At 39.1% G+C, this 27,799-nt stretch overlaps 1 protein-coding gene across 3 annotated transcripts in view; it reads left to right on the top strand.

The window, feature by feature from the left end:
• ulk3 (unc-51 like kinase 3) overlaps positions 1-27,799 on the top strand; it is a 77,998-nt gene that overhangs the window by 36,743 nt on the left and 13,456 nt on the right. For all 3 annotated transcript variants that reach the window (XM_039773187.1, XM_039773186.1, XM_039773185.1), the window contains 4 exons: positions 494-558; positions 13,947-14,025; positions 18,043-18,083; positions 27,607-27,654. In XM_039773187.1, the coding sequence (XP_039629121.1) occupies positions 494-558; positions 13,947-14,025; positions 18,043-18,083; positions 27,607-27,654 (233 nt within the window). The remainder of the gene's footprint in view (positions 1-493; positions 559-13,946; positions 14,026-18,042; positions 18,084-27,606; positions 27,655-27,799) is intronic.

The raw sequence follows: 27,799 nt of genomic DNA, 5'->3' as shown, positions 1-27,799 counted from the left end.
AAACTGTAACTCCACATTTAACTTGGAAGGACAAGAACTCTGAAATTTGCCCGAAAGTAAAAATGCATCGAGCTGTCAAGTGTGCTATTGTTGTGATATTTTTGCAGAGTTACTGAATCAATTGTCTCAGTATTTTACAATCAAACTGCATTTTCATACAAGTTGCTTAAGTTTTCTTTCTTTAAGTGACAGGTGTCAGTGACTGATGGCAGAATGGTTACATGTGTGTATGGAAGGTTAGCTGCCCTGCTTTCTGAGGACACACAAACGTAAATCCAATATTTCAAGGGGAATTTTTCTCTTAAATATACAAAAAATATATTTGAGCTATGGAAGGTAGTTCTAATTGATATGCCAGGTTTCATCAAAATCAAAAACAGCGTTTTAAACATTTTTTTAAAAATGTTCTTGAACTAAAATGAAATGATCTCAGTGTAATAAAGGCATTTAAGTAGTTTAACTTTGTTTATTCTGATTGTATTTTTATTTCTAGAAATGTCCAGAGGAAGCCCACGATTAATTGCAGGTCTGGAATTAGCATCAGCAGCAGTAGCCAAGGTAATTCTATGAGTCAGTTTAATTGACTATTTTATTGCTGAAACACATTTCAGTAAAGAGATCAAAATTATTTTACCTGGTATATATCAGTACTTGTTCTAGTACCAGAAAAATATACAGTACAAGCGTATATAGATCAAACTCAACTAATCCACATGTTTTGCATTTACCACCTTTCTTAAGAAACACAATAAAGTACACTAACTCGGGTTACATTGAAAGAGAAATAATTTATTTTACATACAGAATAACAGTTAATTAAGAGAATTGTGCATCAGATAAGGTCACGGCAGAGAGAGAGAAATAAGTGCAAATTCATAACAAAATTGTTGTTTTTAGACAGCCGTAGAGAAGGTTTGGTTTTCTGAGCAAGCATTTGGCATTTAAAAAAGACAAATCGAGAACTGGTTTCAGGACTACAAAACTAAAGGATCAGTCACTGGGGGGCGGGGGGCAGAACATTACAGTGCTTGAATAGTTAGTTAGAAGGTTAAGTTTAGATGATCTTAATTGCCTCACATGCTTGCACAAATCAGAATACAATTTAGAATGCTTCAACCCAAGAATCTTTTACGTAGGTATCAGAATAAATAGAACTAGCCCACCCGCGGTGTAGCATATGCCGCATAATTATTCATTGATGGGTGAAGACTTCCCGAAAGACACAGTTGTCCAAATGGGGTGGGTTTGAGGATACGACTGGAGAGAGCAACATACAATTGTGCGTGACTGAAAACTGGTTTTGGCAGATACAGGCATATCTTTTTGAAAGTTTGGCCCTGTGCCTTATTAATTGTCATTGCAAAGGCCAATCTAACAGGAAATTGTCTGCGTGTAAAAGTAAAAGGCAAATTTGCATCTGATGGGGTCATTGAAATCCGGGGAATAAGGACAGTTTGTGAGGTAGCAGCCGCAATAGTTTTACAGTCCAGTACATTGCAGTGAATGCTGGTATCAGAAAGTCTAGTGCCATTACAGAGACCTCTTGCTGGCAGGAAGTTTCTGAGAAGCATGACGACTGAACCAATTTTAATTTTGAGTTTATGCAGAGGCATGCCAGTGGGGGTAAGACTATTAAGGTGTGCAGGCACATGAGCAGGCAGTACGCATGCCTCGAGAACAAGGGTGGACACGGAAGGAGGATTAGAGTTGGTGGGCAGGGCTCTGTCGTGCGTATCCCATGACGCGGGAAGAGGGTTACAGTTGGTGGGTGGGGCTCTGTCGTGTGTATCCTATGGTCTTAGAGTTGGCGGGCGGGGCTCTGTGAGATATTGGCGGGCGTGGCTGTGTCGTGCGTATCCCATGGTCGGGCGACTTAGTGAATTATATATATAGACAGCCAGAATCGAAAAGAACAATGAAAAGTCAGCGTGGCTCAGAGGTTTATATGGACTGTAGCAGAGATGAAAGCAATGGAGGCTGTGTTTGGCGAGGTGTTGCGTGCGGGCACATGAGCAGGCAAGTACGCATGCCTCGAAAGCGAGGGTGGACGCGGAAGGAGGATTAGAGCTGGCAGACAGGGCTCTGTCGTGCGTATCCCATGACGCAGTAGGAGGGTTAGAGTTGGCGGGTGGGGCTCTGTCGTGCATATCCCATGGTCTTAGAGTTGGTGGGCAGGGCTCTGTGAGCGTACGTAAACAGAAATGAATTATATAGTTAATAGGTTTTGTGTGACAAGTAACTTTGTACTCTTATTTTTCACAAGCTATGTTGATTAATTCTTTCCTTTAATACTTTAATAATAAGAGTTGACAGAATTTTCAGTTTTAGCATAATGCCATTAAAAATGAACATAAAACTAAAGAGTGAAATATTAATTGATATTAGTTACTTTTTATGACGCAATTGTACAGACAAAACAAAAATGAAAATTCAGTTGAAGAAAGGTAAAATCTCTTGGGCTTTTCAGTTAAGCTTTTGCCATTAGTTTATATTTGTGTCAGTGCAACGTTTTTGACACCACAATAATCAACAAGGAAAAAAGGGCGGAGCACCATTGTGGATGGACTCCTGGACTGCCCAGGGTTGATTTCAGCTTTGTCCATTATGCTGCCAGCATAAGCTCAGATTCCCTTGTGCACCTGAATTGGGTTTGAGATGGTATGTCATGTTGTTTTATAGAAGCCTTTCCATAACATTCAGATGTGAAACAAGCCCAGAGGATGCAAAGTATTAGAAACACTATAATACAGTACAGAAATAGGCTCTATCCTATTTACTTTTGTTTTATTTTATTTTAAACTTGTAGTATTAGTTTTTTTCTGTAGTTTTTTTTTTTTCTATCAGGCCAAGGTTTTTGTTCTTACAGAAATTTGACACCCCTTAAACTTTTTCATATTTTGCTTTATGAATTCTTGTTGTTTCTGCTTTCTGTGTGTGCTGAATATACACTGTATTACCAAAAGTATTGAGACACCCCTCCAAATCATTGAATTCAGGTGTTCCAATCACTTCCATGGCCACAGGACTATAAAATCAAGCATCTAGGTATGCAGACTGCTTCTACAAACATTTATGAAAGAATTGGTTGCTCTCAGGAGCTCAGTACATTCAAGTGTGGTACCGTGATGGGATGCCACCTGTGCAATAAGTCCATTTGTGATATTTCCTCGCTATTAAATATTCAACTGTCAGCTGTTAGTGGTATTATAACAAAGTGGAAGCAACTGGGAACAACAGCAGTTTAGCCATGAAGTGGTAGGGCACGGTAAATCACAGAGCGGGGACAGAGAATGCTGAAGCACACACTGTGCAGAAGTCACCAACTTTCTGCAGAGTCAATAGCTACAGACCTCCAAAAGATCAAGAACAGTGCGTAAAGAGTTTCATGGAATGGGTTTCCATGGCCAAGCAGCTGAATCCAAGCCTTACATCACCAAGTGCAATGCAAAGCATCGGATACAGTGGTGTAAAGCACACCACCACTCGACTCTAGAGCAGTGGAGACATGTCCTCTGGAATGACAAATCACATTTCTCTGTCTGTCATTCCAATGGATGAGTCTGGGTTTGGCAGTCGCCAGGAGAACGGTACTTGCCTGACTGTGTTGTGCCAAGAGTACAGTTTAGTGAAGGGGGGATTATGGTGTGAGGTTGTGTTTCAGGGGTTGGGCTTAGCCTCTTAGTTCCAGTGAATGGAACTCTTAATGCTTCATACAGAACCATTTTGGACAATTTCATGCTCCCAACTTTGTGGGAAAACAGTTTGGGGATGGCCCCTTCCTGTTCCAACATGATTGCACACCAGTGCACAAAGCAAGGTCTGTAAAGAAATGGATGAGCAAGTTTGGTGTGGAGAAACTTGACTGGCTTGCACAGAGCCCTGACCTCAACCCAATAGAACACCTTTAGGATGAATTAGAGCGGAGACTGCGAGCCAGGCCTTCTCGTCCAACATCAGTGCCTGACCTCACAAATGCTCTCCTGGAAGAATTGTCAAAAATTCCCATAAACACGCAACTAAACTTTGTGGAAAGCCTTCCCAGAAGAATTGAAGCTGTTACAGCTACAAAGGGTGGGCCAACTCCATATTAAAGACTATGTATTAAGAATGGGATTTCATTAAAGTTCATATGTCTGTAAAGGCAGGTGTCCCAATACTTTTGGCAATATAGTGTATCAGGCTTCACACATGTAAGGGGGGAAATGTTTTAATTTGTGAAAAACATAATTGGACAAATACTAGTATTGTTGTTGGCAGGATATTCAAGTAATTATTTCTTTATGCAGCAAAATTGCCAGTGTTTACCACTGGTAGTTTTGCTGTATAGGACATCTTTTCCATCTGTACATATCTAGACAAGGTGACATTTTACCGTTCTTCCTTACTGAACTTTTCAGGCAGTTCTTGTTTTCTTTGAATAGCTTTCAGATTGTGCTGCCTGTGGATGGGCCTCTGTCATGCTAGGTGATTTGTTTTTTGTATCTATTGTATTGTTGTTTTTATGCTGAAAGCTTTTAAACTAATGCCATGCTTCAGACTTCCTTGAGGACTTCTTTGCATTTCTGGAATGGCCATGCTGGGTTTGTGCCAAACAAAACTCTTTACACTTAGGCCAGAAATGTTCATTTTATTTTTGTCAGACCACAAAAAAATGTTTGCTCTGTTGCTGCAGAATCCTGTTTTTAGATACTTTACTGAATTCTAAGGAGGCTTTCTGGAATTATGACTTTCCTATTTCCTCCCTATTTTGCAGACAAATGCCGGAATACTCAGATAGGCCTACAGCCAATTATGTACACTACTACTTAAAGTTTAATTGTAACAATATTCTCAGGTTTAATTTAGCCACTTGGTAGACTGTCCGAGTAGTCTGCTTTTATTTGGTCATTCAGGTTAAAGGGTCATGATACTGTATAATGATGGCATGGTGTTGGTAGGATCATACTATTTTCTTCCAATCTTGTCTAAATCTGCAAATTGGATTTATATGAGACAAGAGAAGTCCCTGCCCAATTGATTGTTGTAGGTGAAGTGAAGTAAAACTAACATTGGACAACAAAACAACCACTCAGAGTTGTTTTATAGTTTGTGATGTAACTTCTTTAGAAGCAAATTTTAATGATCTTGAAGTAGAAAAGAGTATAATAGCCAGTCAAATGTGGGATAGCTATAGGTAATTTCTGAAACAGCAACACTTTGGTACACAACCTTTTTAGATCACAACATGCTATTACTTGAACCTCACATATATTTTACACTTCCAAAAGACCACCAGTATTATCTGCTAGGCCTACATTTTAGTGTGTTCTGACATATACAGTGTACCTTAAATAATCAAACCTTTTTCTCTGATTATGAAATCATGACCTTTTTGCCTGTTAAAGATCAAATAGGTGAATGAGTGACTGGACAAAAAATGCATTTTCTACAGATTTGAGTGAATGTGGGCACTATCCCTGTGGCTACCAGGGAACTTAATGAGAGAGCCTCCTCATTTATGATTTTAGGAGAGGTCAGGAGTAATCATGCATGGTATGGTGTATGAACCACTTATATAATTAAAAATGAAACACTAAGTACAGTATATTGTACAAATAACTTCCCCTTCATGTACCGCTGCACATACCAGATAAAGATAAGACATACATCATAACAGATAAGCAAAGCATAGTGTGGTATAGCAGGTACGCAGCTCAGAAAAACTGCCCATTTTAATAAATTAATAATGAAGGAGTTCATGCTGGGAAGTGGGGGCAGGTGCGAGCAGTCTGCCATGAAGACCCCCCATCTCTGGGTTGGTGCGAGGCAGTCGGCTGTCCATGTGTTGCCTTGTTGGCACGTGTGGGCAGTCTGATTGACTTATTATCAGCCCAGGGTAGCAATCAGGTAATAGCACTAGCAACAGCTCCCCAGCAAATAAAAGAGGAGCGCATGTTAAGAAAGAAACAGAGTTAGAGCGGAAGATAAAGGACGGGAGAAGCATGCAGGAGAAAGGGAGAGGAAACAAGCTGCTGAACAGAATGGAAACAGGTGGACGGGAGTGAAGCCCTAAGAGGAGCATGTGGCCATTGATCATGAAGGGGGCTGTGGGTTGCTCCTGTTGAGCGTGTTTGGGAGCAGAAGCGACCATTCTGCTCTGGTGGTACTCTCGCTGGGAGGAGCCTTTGAGACGATTCGGTGGGAATACAGAGTGTCTGTGCTACATGGAGCCTGGATTGCCAGCAGTTCGGGCAGTGCAGGGCTCGGTGGTTGCCTATTGACGCCTTGGGATTGGCTGGGGGGTTTAGGGAGGTTGTTGGCACGGGCCAGATTAGATGAGAGTCTGCACTTGCTGTCGACGACTCTCTAGGCTGTGAGGTCCAAATAGGATAAGCCAGAGAGGCATTAGTTTTAATGGAAAGCACCAGGGCTTGCAGATTTTAAATTAGTTTCCTGCACAGTGTTGTTTTAACCTTGTTTTTTCTATTTATTTGGTCATTTTAACTTACACGTGAACATTTTTTATGGATTATTTATTTATTGACAGTTTTGAGCACTGCACTTTGGGACAGTTGTTTTGTGGATTTTTAATAATAGAAGCACTTGCACTTTTTACCATTCCCTTGCTTTTTTGTGTTTTGTCTTCATCTGCCACACTCATCCTGGTCATGACTATCGAAGGTGTCGGGTTCAAGAGGCTCCCAAAAGTAAAGAGGGAGCAACCGATGAGGAATAAACAATGCAAGTGTTTTGGACCTCACAAACAGAAGAGAAGCACATCTGTCTGGTGCCTTGTGTTTTAAATACCATAACAGAACAGGAATAAAGGGCACAGACTGCAAATAAACTCATTGTACCTATTAACTCTTTGTACAGCAACAGCTCTGTCAGAATACGTTATTGACTGTCTCAAAAAGGAGAGAGAGCACAACTGTGCTGGAAGCAGTTGATAAATTTGACATGCCCAGCGTGGTATTTTTTTTTATCTTTTTCTTTTTCAATCTTGTAAACTGATATGGTCCGGCAATGAGATTAGCAAAAGTCTGTTAAGTCTGACATTCCCAACAACTATAATTCGCATAATATGACATCGACTTAAGAGTTTGATTGTTGAATTTAAAGACACATCTGAATTCTTTTCCGCATTTCCACAAGCAAAAGTAACCACCAGGGAACAGGGTCAGGCTAGCAGCCAGGTTCCTGAAAAATTTACGAATAAGAATGATACATTTAGCATTACTAGTATATTACAAGTAATTGCATTATGTTATACATAAACAATGTGCATTTGCTTAGTTACTCCCACGAGAAATAGAGTAAATGACTGAAGTGTTAATTGTTCCTTTCTTTGTTTATTTGTGCATTTGTTTTAGTTTTACTAGCTGAAATACCCAGTGTTGCCCGGGAGGAAAATAAAGTGTTTTTTTTTTTTTAATTGTTTGAGAAAAATATAATTAAAAAAAACACACAACTTTAAAAATAAATTACCAAACAATAAAGACTCACTAATGTGCTTGTCCTGCGGTCTTGTATGTGTGTTATCATCCAGTTGACACTTGGAACTGGCAAACTCTATTTAATTTCAAAAGCAACAGGGGCGCGGTGGTGCACAAACATAAAGAATGCTGGCAGTCACCTCCAGTTTGCCCTCTGGTGGTCATTCCAAGTGTCAGCTGGATGATAACATGCATACAAGACTGCAAGATCACCCCCCACCCTACCCAGAAGGGGGTGGGTTAGGGTTGATTTCACCCTACAGTATTTTTTATTTGACCAATGTGAAACATGTATACCAAGTTTCATGAAAATTGCTCCAGCCATTTGGAAGTGAAGCTGGAAAATAAATACATACATGCATACATATATACATACACATACATTGATTTATATCTGTAGATTAACTTGGCACAGTTTTGTACTGTATGACTTGATAATGTGACATTGGCTTAAGTCTTTGTTGCAAATGACCATACTGCACTAAGAAAACCTCATTACGTGCTCACTTCCAGGCCAACCTCTACAATCAGTGATCCATCCTTGCCTGCCAGGGCTCCAATGCTATAATTCCTTCAAGCAGCCCTTAATGCCTAAACTCAATGTAATCTTTAAAGAGTTATGCTGTCTTGATTTTTCTCATGTAGCAGGATAGTGTCTGTTTTGGGACTAGACATCTCAACTACCAATTGTCAGCTGGGAAAAAATGTTTGGCCTACTGCCATTACTCTAAAACCTATTGATCAGATGTCCATTAAACTATTTGGTCTGCCTGCCAGACATGTCTTTCTTTCTGAGGGGTCCACGATAACTTGTCTCTGGCACAGGACAAAAAAATTCAAATGTTAACTATTTTAAGACAGTAATGTGCTTTGCTCATTCACGTATATCAGTGCAAATTTGTAATTAACAGCCCAATAGTGTTTTGTTTAAAATGGCTTATAAACCCATATTATTTACTACTTCTGTATTTTCCAGACTTTTTTTTTGCACAGAGAATTCTATTCCCACACTTTTAAGATATCTATACTAATAAAAGGCAAAGCCCTCACTCACTCACTCACTCACTCACTCACTGACTCATCACTAATTCTCCAACTTCCCGTGTGGGTGGAAGGCTGAAATTTGGCAGGTTCATTCCTTACAGCTTCCTTACAAAAGTTGGGCAGGTTTTATATCGAAATTCTACGCGTAATGGTCATAACTGGAAGCTGTTTTTCTCCATTTACTGTAATGGAGATGAGCTTGAACGCCGTGGGGGCGGAGTTTCGTGTGACATCATCACGCCTCCCACGTAATCACGCAGTACATAGAAAACCAGGAAGACCTCCAAAAAGCGCTGAAGAAAACATGCATTATATAATTGAGAAGGCAGCGAAACAATAAGAAGCGGCGAAAGTGACATATACAACCATATTCATGAGTTCTGCTACTGAAACAAAGCACGATGTAAACCTACACTTTAAATTAAGTTCATAGACAGGCTGCGCTGGCGTTTGTAATTTAGTGCCTGCCCATATAAGGCCGTCCGTCAGCGGCAATCCAATAGCAAACTCCCACTAAATATTCACGGGTGAAGGACTGTGCTTATGGAGAGGAAGATGAGATGGTCAGGGTGGTGTTTGACACAAACTCAGCGAAACTGCGAGAGAAAGTTTTAAGTGCCAGGACTAAGGTAACATTAAATACAGCCATGGACATAGCACGAGATGGCACCAGCACAGCTGGGAACCTTCGATGCATGTACACCGAGGCTCACGTGAACTGACGCAGTGCACAGATAAAAGCAACAGTTCCAAAGAGCTGAACAAAACCAATTACACAATTGAAAAGGCAGCAAAAATATGAAGCGTCTGATAAGCATATTCATAAATCCAGCTACTGCGGAAACAAAGCACACGTGGAAAAAGTCAATGTCCCGCTAAAGGAAGACAGTGTAAAAAAACCCTGCATGCAGTGTGTCAGGTCTCAGATAAAGAAGAAGACGAGCTGTTTATTGATGCAGTAAGAAACGAATCGATGAATGAAACCTGTCATCTTTACAACGATTGACAAACACGGAATGTAACTTGAACACAACACATCCTACAAATACGAACCTGATTGAAAGAAATAATGATAATCAAATCCTTGATGACAGCAACACTCAGTAACACTCACAAAACAAATACTGTATATTGACAGTCATGTTACGTTATTTTTAAAATGTTCCCTTTTCTTTTCTAGCTTTTTAACACACTACTTCTCCGCTGCGATACGGGTATATATATATGTATATATATATCCCGATCTACATACTCGAATAATGGATACTTTATTCGCCATCAATGATTGTTTTGGTAAAGCCATACTCAGTGTATTCATTAGATGAACGGTAAAAAGTAAGAGCGAGGGAGGATGCAGGCTGTAGTGCGCGTCAACTCTATCTGAATTGCGCGATCACATTTGAAAAATATATCTTTTCAAGTTCTATTTAGTCCATATTTGTCAAACTCAAGGGCCACGGGCCACATCCGCCCGGCGTAATTATATCCGCCCCAGATCATTTTATATACTGTATTATTGTTATTAATGGCCCAGGTATATGAAGCGCTGGTAACACAATAAACTACAGATCCCATAATGCAGCGCTTCAGCTGCCTTGCCTAACACTTACCGTTAATCAAGTCTAGCTTATGATGCTGCAAGTTATTGCGAAGCTAGCTCACACGATGCTGAGAGAAAAGTTGATTCTGAAAATAGAGCCTTTAAAAACCGATGGGAGGCTGAGTATATGTTTACTGAACCCATGTGTCTCATTTGTGGAGCTAATGTGGCTGTAATTACAGAATTTAATCTAAGACGGCACTATGAGACAAAACATCAGGGTAACCTGAATGCAATGCAGAAGATACAGAAAGCAGAAGAATTAAATAAGAATCTGACACTTCAGCGGACGGTTTTACCGTGCACAATCACAAAGTGATTTCAAGTGAAGCTGCTTTTATGGGAGACACAAATGCACCAGTGCACCTTGCCCCACTTTCCCTGTTGCCAAGTAATGTTAAACCAAGTCGTCACTACGGTGTTCCCAAATACGCACTTTGCTGATAAACTGAGCGCACTGAGTTTGCACGGCGCTTTGGTGACTTTGAAGAACAAAAAGTCCGTCTACATGCGGCTCGAACCTTGTGCATGTTTGGTAGCACATATCTGTGTGAGAAGCTCTTCTCAGTGATAAAGACTAACAAAACAGCACACAGGAGTCGCCTCACTGATGAGCACCTGCAATCCATCCTGAGAATCTCCACAACACAGAACCTCACACCAAACATAAACGAATTGTTGCCAAAAAGATGCCAGGCGTCCAGCTCTAAAATGACATATGAGCAAAGACAACTGAATGATTTGATTTGTTATTGCTGAAAGGAACACATTTTATTTATATTTCCAGGTTTTGTTATGCAGCATGTTCATATTTGAATTTGTATAATTTTGACAGGATATATTTTTATGGAGAGCAAAATCTTTTGGGATATTTAAAATCTAAGTTTATTTTTATATAAAATTACATAAGAGTAAAGAAATTTGAATGTTTGTTCTTTTAATGTTTACTTTATTTCTAACTTGTATAATTTAGACAGGATATATTTTTATGGAGAGCAAAATATTATAAGTTGTTTAAGGTTTGAGTTGATTTATTCAGGAATAATATTCCTGTCTGTTTTTACCATTCCTACCAAAGATATTTCTGTCGACTAAATAAAAATTCCTTCTATTTAAAATTTAAATAGAACTTGAACAAATACGATAGTTCATAATATCCACGCAGACTTGCACGTAAGAGCGGAGTTATCCGTTTTAACAAGCAGCGTATTGCACTGATCTGAAATAGCTGTGTGTGTATATATGTAGATATGTATGTATATGTATATATATGTTTATATGTGTGTGTATTTGTGTGTATATATATGTATATATATATATATATATATATATGTATATATGTATGTGGAGCCCTCCTTGTGTATATATGTATGCACCGCCCTGCTGGATATATAGTTCTTATGCCCTATATATAGGAAGAGCGACGGGCTTCGGGTGAGAAAACATATGTATATAAGGATGTGGATATATATAGCTTCCAGACGAGGAGCTGAGTTGGGAGGCAGGGTGGCTGCGTCTGGGAGTGGAGGATTGTTTATTATATATATTGTAGCGTGCTTTGTGCACTTATTATTATATATATATATATATATGAGGGTACAAGGGTGTGAGAAGCATCTTATTCTGTTACAATTATATATATATATATATATATGACACAACAACACTCATCACTCACAACAGTGACAAAACAATTACATACGGGAATGTACAATCATGTTGGCTCGAGCATGCCTCCGGGTGAATTAAGTAACTTTTGGGCGTGCACGAGCTGGAAAAGTTGCTTCAGCCCCGCACAAATTTTACAGGTGGTGGAGACAATAAAGAAGATCACTGGGGATCTGGGAGCAGCGGCGGCGCCTTTAAGGAGGGTGGATGAATTCCTACGGCGATTTGGTCAGGAGTCTCCCATTATTTTCAAATTAGTAGCGGGTGTTTGGAAGCACTGATTGTACCAGAGCAGCTGAAAAGTGCTGTCTCTCGGAGCGATGCGGTGCTGAAGACGCCGCCTCTGGTTTCTTTTCAACGGGCATTCTAATAGAGATGACAAGGTGCTTCTGCAGGGAGGACGAAGAGTTCTTCATGCCCTATGACCCGGAAGTTCGTCATAGGAAACGCGGGCTTCGGGGTGAGAAAAACATTATTTACCCTGACGGAAGGAATAAGGACTTGTGGACTGTTACAGGGAATATTCTGAGCTGAGTTGGGAGGCAGGGTGGCTAAGCGTCTGGGAGTGGAGGATTGTTTATTATTGTGGTTTATTGTTATTGTGAATTGTGGAGAGGAGGCGTGCTTTGTGCACTTATTATTATAATAAATATCATCTTTGGACTTTTACCTGGTGTCTGACGTATAGTCTGAGGGTACAAGGGTGTGAGAAGCATCTTATTCTGTTACAATATATATATATATATGACAACAACACTCATCACTCACAACAGTGACAAAACAATTACATTGACAATCATGTTACGTTATTTTCAAAATGTTTCCTTTTCTTTTCATTGCTGGTATTTTGCTATAACTAATAACCATAGGTGGGAAGCTAAACATAACAGAAGCAACTGTTATCCAAAGATGTATATAACTGCAGATTGAAAACTCCACAAATGTGCATGTTTTTTGCTTCAGTGTATTTCACAACCACCTGAGTGTATATTATTCTCTTGGTCTGAAGAATTTTCTTCCAGTTTATTAACAAGGGAGAGAGAAAAAAGTGAGATCTTGGCATTTTAGGTACAGTAAAAGAAAGTCCTTATATATATTAAAAGGCATGGAGTGTGGGAAGGTTGATGGTGCATGAATCTCCACCCCAAAAGAGAGGTGCTATGGATACTTGGCTCTTTAAGGACTATCGTAAGAGTTAATGGATGGTTAGACACTGGGGAGCAATAGAGGATATTCTAGTGTGTTGTTCCTGAAGTAAAGAGAGGGTTATTCTTACTCATAGAGGATTTTAAAGCCACCTTATAGCAAAGCACACACAGAATCCAGATTTGGGAAGAGAGCTCATGTGATTTTGCACTGAGTTGGTAGATAGAGAGAAAGTTAGAAGGTGAGAAAGGGAGTTCTTTGTGCTGTGTAAAAGGATGAAACTGAGGGAGTCTCGCCACCAGTTAGGGGTTCAAGACCTACATGAAAAGGTGGATTTAGATGAAGAATTCTTTTGAGTAGGGTTTTTGTTTTGCCTCTACTTACTTTGTGTTTCCTTATTTTTCTTACCTCATATGTAATTGATAATAAATTGCATCCTTTGCATTATAATGGGTACACACAAACACACTAAATGTACACCTCATTTAATCATTTTCTGAACCTGATTATTCCACTACATGTTAGCGTAGGTGAAGGAACCCAGTATATAGCATAAGTCCATCACAGGGTACACTTATAGGCACACCCTTAATTACTTATTGATACTGAACCAGTGTAAAGTTGCCAGTTAGCCTGATCTACATATCTCCCATGAAGACATGCTAACTACTAGGCTAGGACCTCACCCCTGACCCCTGGAGCTGTAATGCAGCAGTTAACATAAAATATACCATATCCATCCATCCATTATCCAGCCTGCTATATCCTAACTACAGGGTCACGGGGGTCTGCTGGAGCCAATCCCAGCCAACACAGGGCGCAAAGCAAGAAACAAACCCTGAGCAGGGCGCCAGCCCACCGCAGTAAAATATACCATAATATCAAGGATTTGTATGCGAGAGTCACAATTCTGATAAACATAGGGGTTTGTATTTGTGGGATCATTTGCAGTTAATGTTTAGTAATGATTCTACATGTTACAGTAGTCAAAATAAATATTTATGTTTCTACAGGAAGAAGAGGGTGATGATGGCCATGATACCCTTGATCTTTACCAGCAAAGTTTAGGGGAACTCTTACTTATGTTGGCTGGTGAGCTACAGTTTTTAAAATTACACATTTACAACATTAATATGCACAACAAATTTGCAGTATCAGCCTTCCATTTTAAGACATGGTTTGATAAGTCATATGTGTTATGAATTTGGCTTCACAAAATAGCAAAGGGGTGAGCCCTCCAAAGAGCTCACAGAACACATCTCACCCAAGTCAAGCCTGACCCAAAAAAATGGAGGTTTAAGACCAATTTAGGCCTCAAAATGGAGAACAGGCTTTTAAAGTGAAAAATGCAAAAGGCAATCTCAACTACTGTACCTAGAAATATGCCTCAAAAAATGAGTACTGTGAAACCCTATTTTTAACAGAGACAAGTCCCATCAGAATCTTTCTAAAGGGTTTATTAACAGAAATTGCAAAAATAACAAAATAATTATTAAAATAGGAGGCAAAAGGCATTTGCCAAAAAGATAATCCACAGTAGATAAATTCCCATTTGTAATCCAGAGGAGTAACCCAGAAAACAGAAGCAAAAAGATCCAAGTAACCGGCACAAAATAATGAAACGTTATGGCTAACAAAACTCCCCTGGAAAGCACGTTCACATGAATGGTGCAGGACTGCATATCCCATGAACATTTATAGGGCTGGGAGCAGTTACTCAATTGTGATGGACATGTGTCCTTGTCTTTTGAGGAGCCACCCACAACACACAAGTAATATATATATATACAGTGGAACCTCGGTTTGCGAGCATAATTCGTTCCGGAAACGTGCTCGCAGTCCAAAGCACTCGTATATCAAAGTGAATTTCCCCATAAGAAATCATAGAAACTCAGATGATTCGTTCCACAACCCAAAATTATTCATATAAAAATGATTAATATAAAATATAAAGTAAAAATACATGAAACAAATGAACCTGCACTTTACCTTTAAAAAGAATCATGGCTGGTGTGAGTGAGTTTCTAAACTCTTGTGGGATTCCACCCAATGGGACGACACACGAAGAATGTCCCAAAGCAATCGCAGTCTCCCAGCGCTGTAGCAGTTCACCGTATAAGCGTATCCAAAAAGATCACGGACATGCTATAAGTGTCTGCCGTCGATGGGTGATACAAGGAACATTATAAAGATCCCGCTACAATAAATAACCATGCTGTTGCTGTTTCAAGCTGAATAAAGCTGGTGTTGTTAAAGTACTGAGACTCAGCTTCGTGTTTTGAGGTGCAAGACGGGGACTCGCACATCACAGTACCCACGTGCGTGCACGCGCACACACAGTCACAATGCTGTAGTAAACAGTATACGCTCGTACGGATGTTGATTATATGAGTGAGGCACGCAGACTCAGACAGAGAATAGGAGACGATTGAGAGAGAGAGAAAACCATCAGCTCAGTTGCGATCACATGACGCTCAGCAGACAAAGTGTATCCATACTATTCGTATTGCAAGACATCGCTCGTTTATCAAGTCAAAATTTATTAAAAAATTTAGCTTGTCTTGCAAAACACTCGTAAACCAAGTTACTCGTAAACCGAGGTTCCACTATATATATATATATATATATATATATATATATATATATATATATATATATATATATATATATATATATATATATACAGTGGTGTGAAAAACTATTTGCCCCTTCCTGATTTCTTATTCTTTTGCATGTTTGTCACACAAAATGTTTCTGATCATCAAACACATTTAACCATTAGTCAAATATAACACAAGTAAACACAAAATGCAGTTTTAAATGATGGTTTTATTATTTAGGGAGAAAAAATCCAAACCTACATGGCCCAGTGTGAAAAAGTAATTGCCCCTGAACCTAATAACTGGTTGGGCCACCCTTAGCAGCAATAACTGCAATCAAGCGTTTGCGATAACTTGCAATGAGTCTTTTACAGCTCTGGAGGAATTTTGGCCCACTCATCTTTGCAGAATTGTTGTAATTCAGCTTTATTTGAGGGTTTTCTAGCATGAAGCGCCTTTTTAAGGTCATGCCATAGCATCTCAATTGGATTCAGGTCAGGACTTTGACTAGGCCACTCCAAAGTCTTCATTTTGTTTTTCTTCAGCCATTCAGAGGTGGATTTGCTGGTGTGTTTTGGGTCATTGTCCTGTTGCAGCACCCAAGATCGCTTCAGCTTGAGTTGACGAACAGATGGCGGACATTCTCCTTCAGGATTTTTGGTAGACAGTAGAATTCATGGTTCCATCTATCACAGCAAGCCTTCCAGGTCCTGAAGCAGCAAAACAACCCCAGACCATCACACTACCACCACCATATTTTACTGTTGGTATGATGTTCTTTTCTGAAATGCTGTGTTCCTTTTCGCCAGATGTAACGGGACATTTGCCTTCCAAAAGTTCAACTTTTGTCTCATCAGTCCACAAGGTATTTTCCCAAAAGTCTTGGCAATCATTGAGATGTTTCTTAGCAAAATTGAGACGAGCCCTAATGTTCTTTTGCTTAACAGTGGTTTGCGTCTTAGAAATCTGCCATGCAGGCCGTTTTGCCCAGTCTCTTTCTTATGGTGGAGTCATGAACACTGACCTTAATTGAGGCAAGTGAGGCCTGCAGTTCTTTAGACGTTGTCCTGGGGTCTTTTGTGACCTCTCGGATGAGTCGTCTCTGCGCTCTTGGGGTAATTTTGGTCGGCCGGCCACTCCTGGGAAGGTTCACCACTGTTCCATGTTTTTGCCATTTGTGGATAATGGCTGTCACTGTGGTTCGCTGGAGTCCCAAAGCTTTAGAAATGGCTTTATAACCTTTACCAGACTGATAGATCTCAATTACTTCTGTTCTCATTTGTTCCTGAATTTCTTTGGATCTTGGCATGATGTCTAGCTTCTGAGGTGCTTTTGGTCTACTTCTCTGTGTCAGGCAGCTCCTATTTAGGTGATTTCTTGATTGAAACAGGTGTGGCAGTAATCAGGCCTGGGGGTGGCTACGGAAATTGAACTCAGATCGGATACACTACAGTTAGGTGATTTTTGAACAAGGGGGCAATTACTTTTTCACACAGGGCCATGTAGGTTTGGATTTTTTCTCCCTAAATAATAAAAACATCATTAAAAACTGCATTTTGTGTTTACTTGTGTTATATTTGACTAATGGTTAAATGTGTTTGATGATCAGAAACATTTTGTGTGACAAACATGCAAAAGAATAAGAAATCAGGAAGGGGGCAAATAGTTTTTCACACCACTGTATATATATATATATATATATATATATATATATATATATATATATATATATTCAAAGAAACAGTACATACATATTGTTAAACATAACAAAAAATATACTGTAAATATTAAATATATCAACTCGAGATTAAGTAATTCAAACTAAAAATATGAATGAAAAAGACAAAAAAAACAGACATAAGTAAGCAAAGGAGTCCTGGCCTAAACATAACACCATGAAAACTGGAATGTTAAAATGTATATGACATCATTGACAATTTTAATTACACATTGTGATTCAACTAAAAAGTTACTTAGAATTCAGGTTAAATTATACATATGATGCTACATAAATTAGTTTGATAACATTTCTGTTTAATGACATGTGCACACACACACCTCTATACTTAACTAAAATGGTCAAATTTAGAGTCTCCAGCAATTAATCTAACAACATACCTGTTGGGAAATTTTCACATAAACATTGGGTGAAGACACCATTCATACATATACCCTTTTTGACTGTGAATGTTATAAGATTGAAGTCTCACTGTTATAAAACATATAATTATTTTCTGCTACATTTTTGTAAAATAAATTAAAAATGGCCAAATTACTCTTGGTACACTATTTTACAGCAATTTTACTCTCAAACTCCAGCATAGCCAAAATCCATTGTCTTAGTATGGAGGTAAAAGTTCTATTTTCCCCACTTTACTTAAAAAAAAAAAAAAAAGGTTTCTGGTTGCTAATTAAAACATTGCTTTATAAACCAATGTAACAGCTTGATGTTGTTGTCCTTTTACTTTATCTGCTTTTTTTATTATTTTTTTTATTATTATTATTGCAGCGGAACCAGTAGGAAGACGACGAGAACTGCTTCATGGTGAAGTAAGTATTATGCCTTAAATAAAATTTGTCAAAAAAGGAAAGATTAGTTGATTTTTAGAAGATTGTTTAAAATGGAAATTAGTTGTCTGATGCTAAATATAATTATTCAGGAAATAACTTACAAATTTAGAAAAAAATACAAAATAATTCATAAGATATAAATATATGCAAAATGTATTTTGTTATTGAATATGAGATACTTCATCATCATCATTTTCAATCTTCTTTTTGCATCACACTAATTGTTTCATCACACCAATAGTGTAAAGTTTATAAGGTCATTATTGTCACATATACAGAGTACAGTGAAATTATAACTTGTATGTGCTAATCAACAGATTACATGTCTCTATTCTGTGGCACCATGATTAGTGAGTATAACGACCTTACATTGAAATTTCTGTTTTTCTTCCCTGAATAATAGCAGAACTTAATTTTTTTTTTATATATATCCAAAGAAGCAATAGCTTTCTTGCATTGCTGAGCTCCTCATCCTATCACAGAGAGCAAGCCCAAAAACCCTGCAAAGGAACTTCATTTTGGCCATCTTATACTTGAGATTTAATTATTTCAGCTACTACTCCTGCTATTACTATGAAAGAATTTTTCTCAGGTTTTTTTGTAGAACATTTTAGGCAGTGGAAAGAGAAATAAGGAGTACATTTGCCGTATATCAGGTAAGCTGATTCATAATTTCTATAAAATTGAAGTTTTAATACATTCTTTTTTATCTAGTGCATAGGATAGTGACATGTTACATGTTGGTTGAACATACAAATTAAATTTCTCTGTACTCTGTAAATGTAACACTACTTCTACTACTACTGTTACTGCTACTACTCAGAATTTGTAACCACAGATAAGGATGAAGGTATAGCCTGTCTGGTAAATAAATATCATCATCTGTGAACTTAGCTCCTGCTTCACCATCACAGCACAGGATGGAACTTCTCACAAAGCAAGATAAAGGTCCGAGGGGAGATGTATCTAAATAAATGTCATGTTCAGTAGACTAAAATAATTGGCTTCTAATTAAGAATTGTTTGGCGTAAAATAGAATAAATATACAGTACATATAAAAATATTCAACTCTTTGGAAGTTTTCACATTTCATTCATATGGAACATTGAAACCCAACCACAGGGGATGCACAAACCAGTGTGTTTCTTTGTGCCGGTCCCAAGCCTGTATAAATGGGGAGGGTTACGTCAGGAAGGGCATCCGGTGTAAAATTTTGCCAAATCAATATGCGGACAACAATACAAAGTTCCATACCGAATCGGTCAAGCCCCGGGTTAACAACAACCGCCACCAGTACTGTTAGCCAAGAGGGTGCTGGCGGAAATTGGGCTACTGTTGGCCGAAAAAGAAGAAGGAGAAGAAGAGGGGGAGACATGTCCAGAGGCAGGAGGAGAGGAGGAAAGTAAAGAGAGTGGAACTGAGGGTAGGAACTTTGAATGCTGGCAGTGTGACTGGTAAGGGGGGAGAGTTAGCAGATATGATGAAGAGAAGGAAGGTTGATATATTGTGTGTGCAAGAGACTAAATGAAAGGAGAGTAAGGTCAGGTGTATTGGAAGTGGATTCAAATTGTTCTATCATGATGTGGATGGTAGGAGTTATTCTGAAGGAACAGTATGCCAAGAGTGTTTTGGAGGTGAAAAGATTATCAGGCAGAGTAATTGTTATGAAACTGGAGAAGAAGTGTACTGGTGCCGATATTTAAGAATAAGGGGGATGTGCAGGACTGCAGTAACTACAGGGTAATAAAATTGATGAGCCACGGCATGAAGTTATGGGAAAGGGTAGTGGAAGCTAGGTTAAGAAGTAAGGTGGTAATTAGTGAGCAGCAGTATGGTTTCATGCCAAGAAAGGGCACCACAGATGCAATGTTTGCTCTGAGGATGTTGATGGAGAAGTTTAGAGAAGGCCAGAAGGAGTTGCATTGCATCTTTGTGGACCTGATGAAAGCATATGACAGGGTGCCTTGAGAGGAGCTGTGGTATTATATGAAGAAGTCGGGAGTGGCAGAGTTGTATAGGATATGTACGAGGAAAGTAGGACAGTTGTGATGTCTGCGGTAGGAGCGATGGATGCATTCAACTTGGATGTGGGATTACATCAGGGATCAGCTCTGAGCTTTTTCTTATTTGCAATGGTGATGGACAAGTTGACAGACGAGATTAAACAGGAGTCCCCGTGGACTATGATGTTTGCTGATGACATTGTGATCTGTCATCTGTAGTGATAATAGGGAGCAGGTTGAGGAGACCCTGGAGATGTGGAGATATGCTCTAGAGAGGAGAGAAATGAAGGTCAGTAGGAATAAGGCAGAATACATGTGTGTAAATGAGAGGGAGGTCAGTGGAATGGTGAGGATGCAGGGAGTAGAGTTGGCGAAGGTGGATGAGTTTAAATACTTGGGATCAACAGTTCAGAGTAATGGGGCTTGCGGAAGGGAGGTGAAAAAGAGAGTGCAGGCAGGGTGGAATGGGTGGAGAAGAGTGTCTGGAGTAATTTCTGACAGACAGTTATCAGCAAGAATGAAAGGGAAGGTCTAATGGATGGTAGTGAGACCAGCTATGTTATATGGGTTGGAGACAGTGGCACTGACCAGAAATCAGGAGACAGAGCTGTAGGTAGCAGAGTTAAAGATGCTAAGATTTGCACTGGGTATGACAAGGGTGGATGGATTAGAAATGAGGACATTAGAGGGTCAGCTCAAGTTGGACGGTTGGGAGACAAAGTCAGAGAGGCGAGATTGCGTTGGTTTGGACATGTGCAGAGGAGAGATTCTGGGTATATTGGGAGAAGGATGCTAAGGATAGAGCTGCCAGGGAAGAGGAAAAGAGGAAGACCTAAGCGAAGGTTTATGGATGTGGTGAGAGAGGACATGCAGGTGATGGGTGTAACAGAACAAGATGCAGAGCACAGAAAGATATGGAACAAGATGATCCGCTGTGGCAACCCCTAATGGGAACAGCCAAAAGAAGAAGAAAATTCTTATGCGACATTGTTTTGCTTTTTTGACACTGACCAAGAAAAAAAGGCTCTTTAAAGTCAAGGTGAAAATAGATCTTTGCAAGTGGTGTGGTCTAAGTAAATTACAAATTATAAAACACAAAAAAATGAATTGCACCCCCCTTTTATGTCCATCCATCCATCCACCCTCTTCCGCTTATCCGAGGTCGGGTCGCGGGGGCAGCAGCTTAAGCAGAGAGGCCCAGACTTCCCTCTCCCCGGCCACTTCTTCCAGCTCTTCTGGGAGAATCCCAAGGCGTTCCCAGGCCAGCTGGGAGACATAGTCCCTCCAGCGTGTCCTGGGTCTTCCCCGGGGCCTCCTCCCGGTTGGACGTGTCCGGAACACCTCACCAGGGAGGCGTCCAGGAGGCATCCTGATCAGATGCCCGAGCCACCTCATCTGACTCCTCTCTCGCGGAGGAGCAGCGGCTCTACTCTGAGCCCCTCCCGGATGACTGAGCTTCTCACCCTATCTTTAAGGGAAAGCCCAGACACCCTGCAGAGGAAATTCATTTCAGCCGCTTGTATTCGCGATCTCGTTCTTTCGGTCACTACCCATAGCTCATGACCATAGGTGAGGGTAGGAGCGTAGATCGACTGGTAAATTGAGAGTTTTGCCTTACGGCTCAGCTCCTTTTTCACCACGACAGACCGATGCAGAGCCCGCATCACTGCGGATGCCGCACCGATCCGCCTGTCGATCTTAAAAAGGGGGACCGGAGGGTGTGTTCCAACTATAGAGGGATCACACTCCTCAGCCTCCCTGGAAAAGTCTATTCGGGGGTTCTGGAGAGGAGGGTCCGTCGGATAGTCGAACCTCAGATTCAGGAGAAGCAGTGTGGTTTTCGTCCTGGTCGCGGAACAGTGGACCAGCTCTTCACCCTTAGCAGAGTCCTGGAGGGTGCATGGGAGTTTGCTCGACCGGTCTACATGTGTTTTGTGGACTTGGAAAAGGCATTCGACCGTGTCCCTCGGGGAATCCTGTGGGGGGTGCTCCGGGAGTTTGGGGTACCGGACCCCCTGATAAGAGCTGTTCGGTCTCTGTACAACCGGTGTCAGAGCTTGGTCCGCATTGCCGGCAGTAAGTCGAGCCCGTTTCCAGTGAGAGTTGGACTCCGCCAGGGCTGCCCTTTGTCACCCCCTTTTATGTGACAAAGCTAAATCATCAGTGGTGTTGCCAGTTGGATTTTTTGTGAAGTCACAGAATGAGTTCAGTGGAGGTCACCTACCTGTGGTTTCAGTTGATTATATAGTAAAACTTCAATTATTCATCAGGGGTTGTGACTGAGACCATGACGGATAAGAGAAAAGATGGATAACAACAGCTACTTTAGAAATGATATACAGTAGATTAGTGAATAGTTGTATTTACTTACAAAACAAAACTATAATAACACAATATAATACAGTTTTAACGAAATCAATGAATTTTAAAATAATTTTAACGACCTGCATAATAAGCAAATGCAACTCAGAGGTACTGGAGTTTTCTACATTTTACTTGGAATCTTTGTCCCGTAACAAGCGCTACCCTGTCTTATATGCCGTTATCTGGGTTACGGAGCACACCTCCAAAACAATAAAAGAAAGCTTTCCCTACCACTCAGTTTATCTCCTGCCACTTACATTCTTTTTGTCTCTATATCGCAAACACTCCGGCTTATTGTCCCTTGACTTCCTACTCAAAACTTCCTTCTGCTGCATCTTCCTTTTTCTCCTAACTTTTCCAGTCACTCTTCTCCTACGAGGCATGTCTGCCCCTTACAGAACAGAAGCCGTTCACCCAGTACAATCACTTACAGCATTCATTTTGCCCTTTCTGTGTGTGTGCCCTGCAGTGGGCTTGCGCCCTGCCCGGGGTTTGTTTCCTGCCTTGCGCCCTGTGTTGGCTGGGATTGGCTTCAGCAGACCCCGTGACCCTGTAGTTAGGATATAGCGGGTTGGATAATGGATGGATGGATGCTTCTGCACAGTACATCGCATGTTGCCTACATGTCACAATATTTTAAGAAAACATGAAAACAGAATTCAAAAAGAAAATTATAATACAGGAGAACATTAATATTAATACAGAATAACATTACAATCAGTGGTTTCCATTTTCGACACATTTTTCAGTTTTGTCGGCATCACACTTTATATCATTCAGTGTTCTTCCTACTCTGTAAATTGAAGCAATACTTGAAACTCCTAAAATTTTCAATTTTTGTGACAATTCCAACACCACATGCATATGTTAATCGGCCATAGTAATGTATAGTAGATTAATTATAACAAAAAAGAAAAGTTACAAAACTCTATTAAAACTGAATGTACATAACTGACACTGTGATGCTGGGGAAATACACTATGCACTTAATTGGAAGTCAATTATTGCTGATGAATCACTTATTGCTTAAGTTACATTTTGATGCTTCGTTTTAGTGGTCTCGCTTGTTAAGGTTCCCCACCTTTAATGGCTTATTTAAATCTTAAACCGCTGCATTCACTGTTTTAATGGCTCCTTTTCAGCAATTAGATGTAAATGAAAAAGTAGTTCTCCATCTCGCTTGTTTCCATTTACATCTATGTGTGTTCATCATGCACTGTTTGATTTAATTAAATACTTAATAGAAAAATGTGTCAGACTAAAAATGATCAGTTTTAGGCTTCAAATCATTTGAATGATATCCTTGGAAAGGAAATAAATCTATAATAAAAGAACCTTACATTGCAGACTAACAAGCCATAAAATTAAATAAGGTCTGAGATTGGCAAGGATTAGTTTCTAATTAACCAATTGGGTTGGAATGAAACCCTGCATCCACTGCAGCTCTCTAGGACCTACATTGTCTACCCCTGCACTAGAACAAGGGAAATTTATTCCAATGTGCAAAGTCTGATCTAGAAGGTCCAATTCGTGGTTATTTGTGGTTAGTCAGTATTGTGGCTTAACCTACACAATGAAAACAAAAGAACACTCCAAGCAACTCCATGGAAAGATGAATTAAAAGAACAAATTAGAGTATGAAGTCAACGAATAATACTTGAAATCCAATTAAGTCAATCGTTAAAAAAAGGAAAGAGTGGTCACAACTGTAAATCTGCCTAGAACAAGCCTTCCACATACTGAGTGATTGTACAAGAAGAATACTACTGAGGGAAGCCACCAAGAAACCTATGAGAACACTGAAGGAGTGACAAGTTACAGTCAGTAAGATTGGAGAGGTTGTGCAGACAACAACAGTTGCCTAGGTGCTTCACCATTTATAACTTTATAGTAGAATTTTCTAGAAGGAAAGTCATCTGGAAGAAGTTTTAATGCAAGATTAGATCAAAACTAAGCTTTCTGACCAACTAACTAAGCAACATGTTTGAACATTGCAAATTATTAAAACCAAAGCTATGAAGCGTGGTGGTAGCACCATCATGTTGTTTGGATGCCTCTGTACAGAAGGCCCTGGAGGAGGGCTTGTGACAAGAGAGAGTAAAATTAATACAACAAAACAGAGAAATTCTGGCAGACAATCTGATGCTGTCTGGAAGAAACCTATAAATTGGAAGAAGATTTGTTTTCCAGTATCTACACCCAGAACAAGAGGGATAACCTGGTTATCTGTCTCTCTTTCTCAGGTTAAGCAGTGAGAGGTACAAAGACAATTGTGACCTTTTAAGGTTCACCTGCAGTTCCAAGATGTATGGTCCTAGCACCTGGTGTTAAGACTTTAAAAGGCCACTGTTTCACAGACCTGTTTTTAACATTCTTAACCCTTCACTGAAACCATTTAGTTCACATACTCCCTTCACCTGAACTTCTGAGACCAGAACATTTTAAGAATCTTGACCAATGTTATATTAAAAGAGTTTAGCTCATTTATTAAAGTGCAAAAATAAAATCCAAAGATTAAAGTAATAGTAAAAATGCTATTTTTATAACAAGCCAACAATGATGACACAGATAGACCTTCCTCTTTGTCTTCAAGGTTATCTGATTGTCTTTGAAACCTCGTTAGGATTGTGTTGGAGTGTCTTGGCCAACAATGTACAGCAACCCCTACTTCTGTCCCACCATGGATGTTCTCTTCTACAACGGCGTGCTAATTTTTTGAAAGTGAACAATTTGTTTCATGTCTAGCAACCCATAATACATAATTAAAATGCACATTTCTTTGCATAAGTAATATTTACTTCTGTTTACATGCATTATAACCTTCACACTTAATATTGTCATAAAAAGAATCATTTGGATTTAATTATCTGTTATTTCATGAGTAATTAAAAGTTCTAATTTTAGAGCAAATTTTAACAAAAAAGACTGAAAATCTGCTTAGGCAAGAGGTTCGGATCTTTAAGTAGAATTTGACAAAAAATACATTATTTCATGACAGAAAAATTGGAAACACTCTTTTATTCAAAAGTTCATGTCTTTAAGCAGATCTTAATAGGAAATATGGTTTAAACTGATTTTTATCTTTCTGTTCAGTTTATTATCCAATTTTCAAATTTTACAAGCTAAAAGCCACACTTTCACAAGTCCGTCTTGATATTTTTGCACTGGATTCTCTCCAATCCATTTCTGGCCCAATTAAGTTCTTAGGCTGAGCTTTTACTAGTCGGCCAGGGTGGTCTGTTTCTTTGACATTAACAGGACAACAACCCCAAGCAAAAATCCAAAGCTATGCAGGAATGGCTTAAAAACAACATTATTAAAATCCTGGAGTTGCTGGGTCAGAGTACAAATCTCAATTCTTTTATATTTATAATTCTTTCATATATATTTTTTGGAGCTCTTGACTTACTTTCTCTATTTTTGCAAAGACGAATAGGGAAAAAAGTAGTGTCCAAAGGTGTAAAACTGTTAGAGACCTTTGCACACATACATAAGGCTGTCAAAAATTCATCTACTAAATACCGACTTGAATGATGAATACTGCACTTATGTGATTAAGTTATTTTCTGTTTTACAATTTTAATTAATCTGTACCACTTTGTGAGATCTGTTTTCGCTTTGACATTAAAGACTTATTTTCTGTTGATCAGTGCCAAAAATGACAACTTAAATCTATTGTGATTCAATAGTATATACAGTACATAATAATAAAATGTAAATAATTTCCAAGGAAGTTAGAACTTTTTATAGGCACTGTATATCGTGATATGATATACATATTATTTTATTAACAATTTACCTGGTAGCATTTTTTCTGTCTAATTATTTTTCATGACAGATGTTCAGTTGTTCTGGAGCAAAGATAGCAAGATATCAGAGCAGAGAGATGTTTTTTTGCAACAGGTTAAAGAAGTGAAATTAATTTTATATGCTTGTGGGCAGCACAACAGTTCAGTGGTCAGACTTGCTGTGGTTAAACACTCTGCATTGAAGCACTGCTAGTGATGAGAACACATTCTCTCTGAGTATTTTGTTTTGTACAGAGTATTCCAGTTTTTCCCCCACATTCCAGTCAAATGAAGTTTTCTTTAAATAGAGAATTTAAATTTACCCCATATGAGTGAACATGAGTGTGCCTTGTGTTGGGCTTGTGCCTCAGTTTGGTTTCTTGCTGTAGCCAACTGCTCATTCCCCAGTTTTTCCAGCTCACTATCAGAGATGACAATCAAGTTTTATTTTATAGAAAGTTTTATGAGAACTTTGTAAGTGTTTTATTTCTCAAATTTTTTGGGGTTTTTTTGAAAGCCTTTTACTTATGTAGACCTTGCCACAGCCACCACCCCGATCTTTACTATTTAATTTTCCAAGGACAGCTATAAACAGTGCATAGTATGGCCCAAGCGCCATTTACATATTTATCATACTTGCTTTTATAAGCCACACTGAACCCACAGACCAGCTGTATAATTTCTATGCACAGTACAGTCATCACATTATGTCAGCCTTACAAGCAAATACTGCATGTTTTAAAATTCTTGACCTTCTCATGACACCTGCAGTATACTTTCTGTTTTGTAAATTATAACTGTAGAGGCCCAAAGCACCTGTCATCTATTGACCTATCCATGGCATATTTTCTATTAGTGCATTCTGTGATGCTACTAACTATAAACTCTACCCACTCTTTTGAATGGCAGTGGATCTGGAATTTTAGGATAGGCAGGTCAGCAGAGAGAGATGAGATTTCATACTGTACATATGTTTGAGTGTATTATAAAATAGTATTTATGCAGTACTTTTTTTAATGTTTTCATTTTTTGACACTGAATTTAAAATTGACATTTGCATTTTGTAGTTCTCTTTATGCACTTATATTTCCTTCAGTAAAAGGTAACATTTTAAAATGATCTGGTCTGAGTTTGTGTATATCTGTACCTTTTGGTGGGCTGCACACCCTCAAAGGGTTAGTTACTTTCTTCTGCCAGTAGAAGAGTGGATAAGCTGAAGTTTCACATTACCCTGTACTGGAAACGTTTAGTTCAGAAAAAGGATAACTCTTTTATATAACTTCAACATGTGGAGTTTTTCATTACCAAGATGTGGGTGGTCATTTTTATTTTCTTAAATTTATTCAGATTAAATGCTTGATGGCCAGAGCTGAGTATCTGAAAGAACAGCTGAAGGTGCGTATTTACTGTCTTTGGTATATTGTGAGTGCTCAGAATACACAATGTAAGAGATTTGGAGTAGCTCTGATTTTTTTTTAATGCCTTTCTCAATCATTTTAAATTTGTTTTTCTGTATCTTAGATGAAGATTAGTAAAATAT

This window comes from Polypterus senegalus, chromosome 12 (assembly GCF_016835505.1).
Source record: "Polypterus senegalus isolate Bchr_013 chromosome 12, ASM1683550v1, whole genome shotgun sequence".
NCBI lineage: Eukaryota > Metazoa > Chordata > Cladistia > Polypteriformes > Polypteridae > Polypterus > Polypterus senegalus.
Note: the sequence above shows the minus strand (reverse complement) of the source record. Positions and strands in the feature narration are given on the sequence as shown.